At 41.4% G+C, this 12301-nt stretch overlaps 1 protein-coding gene across 1 annotated transcript; it reads right to left on the bottom strand.

Annotated features, from left to right (window-relative positions):
- Window positions 1-608: 608 nt before the first annotated feature.
- Window positions 609-11156, bottom strand: MAPK1IP1L (mitogen-activated protein kinase 1 interacting protein 1 like). The gene is made up of 4 exons (XM_007445981.1): window positions 10999-11156; window positions 3391-3412; window positions 1991-2698; window positions 609-999 (listed from the first exon to the last, which is right to left on the bottom strand). Exons 2-4 carry the CDS (start codon window positions 3406-3408, stop codon window positions 988-990), a joined length of 738 nt encoding a protein of 245 aa, XP_007446043.1. The 5' UTR covers window positions 3409-3412; window positions 10999-11156; the 3' UTR covers window positions 609-987.
- Between the last annotated feature and the right edge of the window lie 1145 nt (window positions 11157-12301).

Here is a 12301-nt window from a genome sequence, read left to right as displayed (position 1 = left end):
GGTTCTCTAAACGTATCTTCTGTGTTTGTGATAGACCCCTAGAGTGTGCCAGTTTTCTGCATCAGGATGGAATGAAGGGAAGTGCTCCTTCTAAAGAACCGAGGGAGAGGGGGCTACAGGAAAAGTCCTGTATTAGAGTGTTTTGTGGGAATGCAAATTACTTGTTACTATGAAGCAGTTCCTAGGGTCTCTTCTAGTTTGAGGTTCAAGACAAAGGAGAGAAATATTTCCGTCCTTGAGCTCTTTCCAAAGTAATATGGACACATCATAATCTATTCTACAAGTACAAAGAGACCACCAATTCTCTAAGAATATAATTTACATATACATGTTGGCCTGCATTAAAAAGAAAACAGTTTCCATAAAGGGCAGATTTTAGAACTGTATGACCCATATGGCTAAAAATAAATCAGGTGGAACTCAAAATGAAGTAAAGTTTTTACTAAAAGCTCAAGGATAAAAATGAACTCAACATCTGACAATAATTACCAACAGTTTTAAAATGTATATCCAAAAGATAACCTCAGAAGGACCAGGTTTATTTATCCTATAGATAGAGCAGCTCAAGATGTTGAGAGGCATCATTTGTTTAAATTATGACAATGTGATTGTTTTCAAAGTGTGTTTATTTAGGGGAAAAAGTGATAATGTAAGTATTTAGTTTCATAATTTAAACAAATCAAAAATTTGTTTTAAACAAATTGTATCAAAGAGCTATTCAATATACTTAATTACTTTAACTTTCCATAAAAACCGAATAAAAATCACATTTGAACGATTTACTTTTACATTTTTATCTGATTGTTTCCATCAGATGTACTATACATCCAAGCACAAGAGGCAGATATCTTCTGAGAGGTGCAAGAGTTGTTCTTTCATGAATGCCCTCTAAGAATAATGAAACAGCAATTTTTATATATGCATTCAAGTGCATATATATATATGTACTTCAAAAAGCAAAGCGTCATCTCTTCATCCATTGTTAACTTAATGGTAAGACTGCAATAGAAAAAAGAAAAAGTAAACTTCTAGATTTTGTAAATGGAGTTGATTAACTCCTTGCTGTGGCTTAAAATAAATTTATTGCTTAATAAAGCCAAACAGCTAATCATCTCACTTATTCTGGCATACAATTTACAAAAATAATTTTTTAAGACAATATATATAGAGCAAAAAGTTACACTAATGAGAAGTTTTAGGGGCACTTATAGTAAGGTATTTCTCCTTTACAACTGAGGTGGATGTTTGATTAATCTGGTTGGAGATCTGATTAGTACTTTGTTAAGAATAGATTTTTTTCGCCCCTATGGAGCATCTGAGTTGGCTCAGTTCATAGGGAAACAGGGTGCTTTTCTATTTGGTCATACGCCCAAGAAAGGGTCCTCAACTAAGATGTCAACCCCACTCCAGCTTGGCTGACAGTAAAGCACACAGCGTTACATATAATTGGCAATGTAGAGATTGGTATAATCTTGAGATCAGTACTGTTAAGGATCTAACAAAACCTTGGCTGAGAAACACTATGGACAGTTGCATGAAAGATGGGCAACGTTACACATTCACTGCCCTGGATTCTCTAAAAATCTACCTCTGTATCTAGCCAGACTGGCAGAGATTACTTTTAGTGAACTTGTGCTTTGGTGTGATGCTATAAAACAGTACTGAGAAATGTTAAAAAAAAAAAATCCAATGAAACACATCTTTGAGTTTACCTCAAGGATGCTGTTGAGGACACTGCTTACTACATTACAAAGTCTTTGGGGATATTTGGGGAATTTTTCTATTTTTAGTACCAGGAATATTGTTTTCATCCTTTTAAATGCTTTACCTAAGTTTACCTGAAGTTTGAAAGTTACTCTTTTTTAATATACACACACCTTTTTAAAAAAGGTTTAAAAGCTTTCTAATCTTCCATCCGAAACTGGAGACAATCTTTCAGTTGTGCTTATGGGACTATTACTGCATGTTAAATAACAAATTAAACACTCACATGGGGGCCACCGGGCATCGGTGGAGCACCGGAAGGTCCTGAAGGCACTTGAAAAGGGTTGTTGGGACTGGGATAGAGTCCTGGTGTGGGATATGATCCTGCAGGGGCAGGATATGGCGCTGGTGGTCCCCAGGCTCCTGGTGGAACAGTGCCCCATGGAACAGGTGGTGCAGCCCCTGGTGCTTGGGGAGGAGGAGGGGCGGGATATGGCCCTGGAGATGGATATGGCATATTAGGGGTAGGATACTGCCCTCCCATTCCTGGTGCCCAAGGTCCAGAAGACATGGATCCCCATGGACCTAAAGGACCAGCTGCAGCTGGATCTGTGGGCGCACCATAGGGTCTCGGAAGCTCTGGAAAGGGCATATTTGGTGTCGGATATGGCCCTGTGGGGCCAGGGCCTGGCACAGTTGGGGCTGGATAAGGACCACCAGGTGGGGGGCATGATGGTCCAGAAGGAGGAAAGGGTGCAGGGGGTCCTGGAGGTGGTCCGGTGGGAGGCACAGAGGGATACATTCCTGTTGGTGCTGGTCCAAAAGGCACAGTGGAGGGTGTTGCACTTGGTGGGAGTCCAGATGGCACAGAAGGTGGAGCACTTGGGTTATTCCAAGGGTTGGAACCTGGCCAGCCTTGAGGAGGTTGGCCGGGTTTTGTATTGCTCACAGCAGAAGTTTTGGCAGGGGAGTGTTCAGGTAGCGCATCTGCCAACTGGAATACAAAACAGGCGTGTCTTATTGACCTTATTCAGGGACAAGCAATGCCAAACATAATTACAAACCCATAAAGGATAGTAAGCTATAGGGTCAGGGATTCTTCAAAAGCCAAGCTGTTCAGTTTTTTAAAAAACAACTCATTTAATACAAAATTTAGGAGTTACCTCGAATAGCAGCTTTACAATGCAAATTCTTCAGAGAAGCTCAAGTTTTCTAAATACAACTGATTTAACATAGTGTGATCTCGATCCTGGCTTTACCTCAAGCACGTTACATACCCTCTCTGAGCTTCAGTTTCCTCATTTTCAAAACAAGAGTTTAGGGTTAACCTGAGGCCTGAATGAGATAACTCATTTAATGCACTTAACACAGTGCCTGGTATGTAATTCTCAATAAATGTTGGCTATTATTAACACTATCAGGTTAAAAGAGAACAGAAGTAACCCTTAAAAAATTTTTTTACTTAAGGATTCATAAAGAAATAAATACGACAGAATGCATTTTCAAACACAGCTAAGTAAATTAAGGCAAATCATCTATCAAAATCACATGCTAAAAAAACAAAAACAAAAACCAAGAATCACAAAATGCATCTCTTTTACATTAGAAGACTTAGGGCCCACAGTTAGGACCATGTCATTTTTCTAAGAGCCAAAAAACTTACGAAGAGTAAATGCATCAACTTACCGAAAATTCATCAGACATTTTCCTAAAAACAAAACCAAAAAAAAAAAAACAAAACAAAAAAAAAGAAAGAAGGAATATTTCAAAACCAGTGTTTAATTTCTTATATATTCTTTAAAGAACTATGCATACACTATTTTTACTTAAATGGAATCTTAATCATTTATATAATGATTTTCTTTATATAGGAAAAATTTCCATAATAGTTCATACACCTCTGTAAACTTCATCCCTTTTTACTGGCTGCACATCATATAAAATTGATCCATAATTTAGTTTACAGTCTCAAGCTGGTGGCAGTTTAGGTTGTTCACAGTTTGAATTGTTTTAAACAATGACACAGTGAACATCTTTAAACACCTATCTTTTCGAGTCTATCACCAGGAAAAAGTACAGAAGTGAAATACAGAGTCAACAGGTAAAGTCATCTAAGATCCATCCCATGCCAATTTACACTCTACCTTTTTAAAACTCCTCTTCACCACTGGATGTTATTAAATTTATAAATCATTTTCCATTATAACAGGTTAAAAATTGGCATCTTGTTTAAACTTACATTTCTTTAATTAAGTGGAAAGTAGAGCATCATTTAAATTTAATACCACATTTAGACTTCTTTTTCTGTGAATATGCTCATGCCCTTGGACCACTTTTATCAATTTTTATAATTGAAGTATAATTAACTTTCAGTAAAATGCACGGATCAGTGTTCAGGTAAACAAACTCTGACAGTTGCATATGCCCCTGTAACCATCCAAGACAGAACATTTCCTTCACACCATAGGTTTACTCGTGCCACATTCCAATCAATTCCCCTTTACCACTCAGCAATCACTTTCTTAGTTTTCACTTGTTCCTTGATTTCATGTAAATAGAATAACACAGTATGAACTCTATTTTGACTTTGATCATTTTTTTTTTTTTTTTTTGGTACGCGGGCCTCTCACTGTTGCGGCCTCTCCCGTTGCGGAGCACAGCCTCCGGACGCGCAGGCTCAGCGGCCATGGCTCACGGGCTCAGCCGCTCCGCGGCATGTGGGATCTTCCCGGACCGGGGCACGAACCCGTGTCCCCTGCATCGGCAGCCGGACTCTCAACCACTGCGCCACCAGGGAAGCCCCTGACTTTGATCATTTTACTACTTAGTAATACATCTTTTTTTTTAAAATGTTTTGTAAGACATTAAGGAAATTAGATGTCTGTCATATAAGACAAAAAAAATTCACCTATGCTTTCTAATAGTACTTCTATGGTTTAACTTGTTTAAAATCTTTCGGTTCTTTCAAACAACAATTACTGAATAATCTATCTTATTTCAACAGACTTGACAAGCTACCTTATTTATTTATTTATTTTTATTTTTGGCTGCGTCGGGTCTTCGTTGCCGCGCACGGGCTTTTCTCTAGTTGTGGCAAGGGGGAGCTTCCCTTGTTGCGTAGCACAGGCTCCAGAGCGCAGGCTCAGTAGTTGTGGCGCACAGGCTTAGTTGCTCCACAGCATGTGGGATCTTCCCGGACCAGGGCTTGAACCCATTTGACAAGCTACCTTTAACACATTATACAGTTGCTATTGACAACAAACACTGTATATATATACATACACACATATATGTAAATATACCATGGAACAGGCACCATGCTAAGTGCTTTAGGTGTATAATCTCGTTTAATAGATGCAGATTCTATTACCACTCCCAGTGTACAGCTGGAGAAAAGGAAGCTTAGCAAGTTACCCTGTTTAAGGTCAGAGCTAGTGACAAGGAGTAGCCCCTCGTCACCACAGCTAGGGAAAGCCCATGCACAGCAACAAAGACCCAACACAGCCAAAAATAAATAAATAAAATAAATTTACTTATTAAAAAAAAAAAAAATATATATATATATATATATATATATATTTTTTTTTTTTAATAAGTAAATTTATTTTATTTATTTATTTTTGGCTGTGTTGGGTCTTTGTTGCTGTGCATGGGCTTTCCCTAGCTGTGGTGACGAGGGGCTACTCTTCTTGGCGGTGTGTGGGCTTCTCTTGTTGTAGAGCACAGGCTCTAGGCACGCAGGCTCAGTAGTTGTGATGCACGGGCTTGGTTGCTCTGCAGCATGTGGGATTTTCCCAGACCAGGGCTCGAACCTGTGTCCCCTGCATTGGCAGGCAGATGCTTTTTTAAAATAAATTTATTTATTTATTTATTTATTTATGTATTTTTGGCTGCATTGGGTCTTCGTTGCTGTGCGCGGGCTTTTCTCTAGTTGCGGCAAGCGGGGGCTACTCTTCGTTGCGGTGCACTGGCTTCTCATTGTAGTGGCTTCTCTTGTTGTGGAGCACAGGCTCTAGGCGCGCGGGCTTCAGTAGTTGTGGCGCTTGGGCTTAGTTGCTCTGTGGCATGTGGGATTTCACCGGACCAGGGCTCGAACCCGTGTCCCCTGCATTGGCAGGCGGATTCCCAACCACTGCGCCACCACGGAAGTCCCCACTTAGTTTTTAAAAATTAAGACTCCTACACATTTTTTGAGTTAGATTTCTAAATGGTAAACGTTTTCTTGTCGTTGTAAATTGGTTCTTCCATTATATTTTCTAATTGGTTGTTCATATATGGGAAAGCCTTTCAAATTTTAGTGTGTTACTTTTGTAAGCAGTGACATTATTGAATTATTTTATCCTGAAAGTCTCTCAATTGACTCTCTGGAATCTGCAGATAAGGAATTATGCCATTAGCAAAAAATAATTTTACCTTCTCTTTGCAGTATTTACACCTCTTTTCTCTTTTGCCTAAGCTAGGGCTTAAACAACAATGAAATTATTAAATAAGATAGTGTGAGCACAGTAGTCTTCTTCTCAATTCTCCTGGCAATGCTTCTAATGTTTATATATGACTCATTTTTAGTTTTGAGATTTAAAAAAAATTACAGTAAGGAAGTTTCTATCTATGCCTATTTTGCTAGACTTATTTATTCCTATTTTGCTAGTTAAAAATAAAAAATCCAACGCTGAATTTCTTCAGATGATTTTTTTTGGCATCTAATGAGTTGATCTTGCAGTTCTCCTTTGTCCCATCAATACACAATATAGTTACATATATATTGCTTAATATTGAGCCATCCTTGCATTTACAATTTTATTATTTATGATTTGGTTATCATGAGGAATGATAAAGAAAATGAACAGGAAGCCTACTGCTGCAACTGCTATAACCCTGCTCTTAATTCATAATATTAAAAAAACACATCATGAATGTATAGCAAATACAATTACCTAGTCATTCCCATGTTAAGGTTTGTTTTATACTAAAATGTCACATCACACAATAGTAAATTCTTAGGACTAAAGTTTATCCATGCACAAGTTTAAAGTCTACCTAAGACTAACATTCTTTTCAAACAGGGTGAGCCTTTTTGAAACAGAAAATAGTTCTGTATCAAAGTTCACACTAATTCTGGAGCAGAAAACCTAACCAACTAAGCAACTCAGTGAATTTCATGTGGTCTTACAGTTTGGGTTTTCAGAATTACTCATCTCCCTCTTAAGTTTTTGAAAAACTATGGTTAATTAATCATAGCATTATATTAAAGTATCGTATTCCATTAGTTAATAATATCAAACTGATTCACAACTCTGGCTTTCAAAAGTTTAAATTCAAAATCAAATCCTGGAAGATAGAGGAAATAATAAAGCCCTGACCAAAGGGATTAGAAATAAGTCACTTCCTGTTCTACAGAACTGCATAGTAAAGTGACCTGCTCTCCATGCCTAGAATAAACAGTGTTCATATTAATTGGAAACATTCCAATTTATTATTTGGAGAATACTTTCATCATAAAAAGGTTAAAAAATAGAGTTGGACATCACTATTCCAATATGAGAAGAGTTGCAGAATGTAAAAAAAAAAAAAAAAAACACAAAACCCCCTAGGTTTTCTTTTTTTATTTCTTTTTTTTTGGCCATGCTGCGTGGCTTGTGGAATCTTAGCTCCCCCACCAGAGATTGAACCTGGGGCCCCAGCAATGAAAGTGCCACGTCCTAACCAATGGACCGCCAGGGGATTCTCCAAACCCTAGATTTTCTAAAAAACGATTCTCAAACATATGGATTATGCTAATTAAGATGAGGCCAATGCAACCTTGAACTAGGGAAAAAAAACGTGTAAAATCAAGGAAGATTTTAATTTTTCTTTCCAGAATAATCTAAAGCTATCACTTCCAAAACTTTCTGTTAATACTTTATGGCAGTACACATTATGTGAAGAATAATCACTGTATTTTTATTATTTTAAATTTTTGGCTGTGTTGGGTCTTCGTTGCTGCGTGTGGGCTTTCTCTAGTTGTAGCAAGCAGTGGCTACTCTTCATTGGGGTGCACAGGCTTCTCACTGCGGTGGCTTCTCTTTCTGCGGACCATGGGCTCTAGGCACGTGGGCTTTAGTAGTTGTGGCACGAGGGCTCAGTAGTTGTGGCTCGCGAGCTCTAGAGCACAGGCTCAGTAGTTGTGGCGCACGGGTTTAGTTGCTCCGCGGCATGTGGGATCTTCCCAGACCAGGGCTTGAACCCATTTCCCCTGCATTGGCAGGTGGATTCTAAACCACTGCGCCACCAGGGAAGCCCATTGTATTTTCTGAGGAGCAATTTTAAAACAAGAGTACAAAATTTCTTTCAACATGCACTACAAAAGTAAAACATTTCTGTAAGCTTATGGCCTTTAGAGTAAAAATGGTAATTCCATCATGGGGAGGTTTAAAAAAAGTTGAACTCCATAAATTACTAGTGACTATTGGAAAAGGAATATTTCAATAGGCCATCAAATTGTAGTGGAGTCATAAACAGTATGGGACTACACAGTTATGAAACATGGACACCAATCCTTTTATCTGAATCTTTTGATGAAGGCAAACTTTTTAACCAGAGACCATCTTCCCATCAGCAAAACAGTTATAATTCCCAACTACTTCACAGATAAGTAAAATATTTAATTATCTACAGTTATAAACAAATAACATATTTATTAAGAGTCACTAACGGAAATCAGGATTTTTGCATGGTTTTGTTTAGTATGTAGAGAGGATACAGTAGTGGTAATATAGTGTACTGAAAATATAAATTTTGAATGAACATATAGGATAAATTTTAATATTGGCGTTTATCAGATACACTCTAATTTACATTTGGGCAACTCAAGAAATTGGGGATCTGCAAGTTTTTGAACATTTTAAATTACTTAAAAACATGTAATTAAAACAATTTTTTCCCCCACAACCTCATGTCAGTTGTATTTTCTACATTCAGATACTGATTGGAACATAAGTGCCAGGTACTGCGTTGGGCCTTGGGGAAATGAATAGTATTGCGTGGAATAAACGCTTAAGGCGTTCACAGTATGGCGGAGAACTACCATTTAAACAGTACGTTACCTGGGGTAAGCGCAAGGCTCTATGGGAGCACCTCGAAAAGCTCCTAAAGGAATCAGGGAAAGGAGTATCAGACAAGGAGTCCCGAGGAGTGATGCCTTTGCAGTCTGGGAGAACAATGAGGTGAAGAGCTGCGATAGGCCCTAGGGAAAGGAGCAGTTTGTGCAAAAACTGAGAGGGGGACAAGAGATCTGTGGGAAGTGTAAGCCAGCGGTGCCCAACCTTTTCAACAAAAGGGGCCGGTTTCACGAAAAACAAATTTTCCACGGAAAACAAATTTTCCACGGAAGCGGGGGTGGGCAGAGGGGATGGCTCAGGCAGTAATGCGAGCGATGGGGAGCGGCAGATGAAGCTTTGCTCGCTCACCGCAGCTCATCTCCTGCTGTGCGGCCCGGTTCCTAACTGGCCACAGACGCGCGGGTCCGTACGGGTCCGTGGCCTGGCGGTTGGGGACCCCTGGTGTAAGCAGTTCAGATTGGTTAGAATGTAGAAAATGGAGGAATATGAAAGCCTTAGCAGAGAGTCTCTAGACCAAGGTTTGAATGTCTCTGAGTCAGCTCACCTGAATGAACCTGTTACTTCAACTATAAAGAACGGGCCAGTAAGTAACAGGAGAGACTAAATGGGACTGGTAAATCAAGTGCCTATAATAAAAGTGCCCGGAAAACAGACACATTATCTTGTCTTCCTCTGTGTATGGGCATATTGCTTATGGTTAAAAAGAGTGAACGCCAATAGTATGACAGACTACGAAACACTGCACTTCACTGGCTGGCTCTGCACAAGCTGAGCTGTGCAAACCCCAGAGGTGAAAGCAGACAGGAGTAGCATCCACTTCATAGATTTGCTGTGAGACTTACATAATAAACAACTCTCTTGGTCACTGTCTGGCACATAGCGAAAACTCAACAAATGTTAGCTTTTTCAAATTGCTACGATAGGTCCACAAACCTTTATCTACAGTTCTCAGTTCAGAAACCTCTAAAAATGAAAGAAATGCTCCCAGGTTTGGCATAAAACTTACTTGGTGGCAAAACCTGACCTGAGGCTATTTTACAGTTTCCATTAATTCTCCCCTATTCGCTGCACAAATATTACTGTTGGATTAGAGGATGCTGCCCCGACTCTGCTGGTGTGATCTCTCATCTTTGCACCTTATTGTCTTTCTAAAATCTAAAGATAAAATCCAAAGACTTCTGAATTCCAAAACACACTGGTCCCAAGGATTTCGGTTAAGGGGTTGTCTCTGGGTCTCCGTTCCTCCTGGAGATAGGAAAAGGACATTCTAGTACACACAGCTCAAGTTTCTGAGACAAACTAGTTTTGAATAGGAGGTTCAAGACACCAGTAGCAAGAAAAATGTCTGTTCTCCCTGCCCAAAGAACACTCCTGAACAAAGAGCTTCTGAAAGATTTCTGAAGGCTACCTCCCCGGGAAATGAGGCCCATACAACCACCACGTGTACGAGTGTGTATTTCTTTAGAAGCAATGCTATAAATTTTTTTTTTCAGTCAGGTGAGTACGGTTCGATGCTTCAACATTAGAATCCTCATTTATTAAAAGCACTACTCTTGGTTTTCAGAAGAAAACGGTCCAAAGCCACCAAGCGCTCCTAAATCCTACAAAAAGGGAGTATTACATAACAACACTTCTCATCGTTTCTGTCTTGGGTATTCATCTAAGGTATCTGCTAGCAACTCCTCTAGAAAATGACCAAAATGTCACAATGCGAAAAATCTTAAACTAGCGTCACAGACTCCACCAAGAATGTGTTTAGGCCTCCCTCTCCCTTTCATTGGAAATTACTGAGTGGGGGAGGGGGTCAGGGCCAAGGGGCGGGAGGCCGGCAGCCCTAAAGGGCCAAACGAACAAAAGGAGTCCGGGATCAACCGGAGCGAACCGGCCTCCGAGCGGGTCGCGCCCGCCCGGGAAGGGGTGGGGGAGGGGCCAGGCCGCTCCCCGCCCCGCCCCCAGCCAGGCCTGACGTCACGCGCGGAGAAACCCATCGGGCGCGACGTCACCCGCCTCCGACGCCTTCTCCTTGGGGGGCGAGAAAGCCGACATCCCGCAGCTGGGAGGAAGACGACGGGGAGAAACCCTTAGCCCCCGGCCCCCAAAAAGGCGACTCAGGCATCTCCGTTACTGCGCCCGCGCCCCGCTTGGGCGTGCTCCTTTGCTCCCCTCCACGACCCCGCCAGCGCCGAGGCAGCCTCACCCGGCAAGATCCGAACCCGCAGCAAGGTCTAGAAGCGGCGATGGGTCCGAGGGAACTGAGCGCCGAAGAACTGAGCGCAGCCCGACCGACGGCAGCGGAGACGGAGACGGGGGCGGCAGCAGCACCAGCAGCGCGCGGCTCCTCCTGGCGCCGGAACAGGAAGCGCCGAGCTTCGAGCGCGCTGCCCCCGCCCGCGCTCCGCCTCTCCTCTGGTCAGCCGGGCCCGGCCGCGCGCGCCCCCTACAGGGCCAGGGTGGCACTGCGGCCCGCCCGGCCCCGGCGGCGCGGCTGTTCCTTGCGCTCGCTCCCGAGCGGTTGTTTTCTCTCGGTGGGCGGGAGGAAAGAGCCCCGATGTTCCGGAGTTCTGAGCAGTCTGGAGGAAACGCCAGTGGCCGGTGGCGTTCTGGGCAGCCTGGCGGAAATTTTTAACTTGTCTCCTGAAGAGAAGGTTGAAGGCAGGTTCTGGATTCCCTACGCTTGCGGTCTTTAGAGCCAGGCCTCGAAGCTGGCTAGGTGTGAATGCGGCCTAACCCCGGGACACGGATCCGTTGGCCAAAATTGGAGAGAGCTAAAAGCAATACAGGAAGGGGAAGACGTTTGCAAATGGCTTGACAAATCGATATTAACTAAAGGAACGGATGTCTTTGCAGATTTTTTTCTGATCAGTATTTCTTCTCCCACAGTTCAGTTTTGAATAAACCTTTACCTACCTACTCTATGTCAGGCCCAAAAGATGATGGATTGACACATGGCCCCAGCCGTGAGGGAACGTGCTAGCTACTAATGAAGATGTCATAATTATGTGGTGTACAAAATATACATACATATATTTTAATGTAAAAATTAAAAGTATGCAATATTCTTACATTTTACTTGTTTTCATTTGCTGTTAGTGGATCGGTGGGTGGACATTTTATATAAACTTCTTAAACGACTTGTTTGGGTTTACTCCACAGCACACATAATTCTCATTCTGAAAAATGAGCAACAGAGAAACTTCAAATACCTAAGCCTGGGGAAGACATGTTTTTGGTTAGGGGCAGTGGTCTATGGAAAATAATACCACTAGTGTGAACTACCTACCCTGCCCTAATGGGAGGCAGTGAATCAGCAGTGCCTTGTGGCATGGGAAGCAGTGCCATAGGAAGCCTGAAGCCAACAGTAAGTCAGCAAAATAGTGCTATATTTAAGTTTTTGATATTTTGTTCATCATAGGGCTTTTTTTTTTTTGCATTAATTCTGATTTTTAAATGTTGCACAAAAAATTTTCATTACTGAGTTTATGGTCAAAAAAATTTGTGCC

Source organism: Lipotes vexillifer, unplaced genomic scaffold (assembly GCF_000442215.2).
Source record: "Lipotes vexillifer unplaced genomic scaffold, Lipotes_vexillifer_v1.1 scaffold43, whole genome shotgun sequence".
Taxonomy (NCBI): domain Eukaryota; kingdom Metazoa; phylum Chordata; class Mammalia; order Artiodactyla; family Lipotidae; genus Lipotes; species Lipotes vexillifer.
This window is presented reverse-complemented; position numbering and strand designations above follow the sequence as displayed.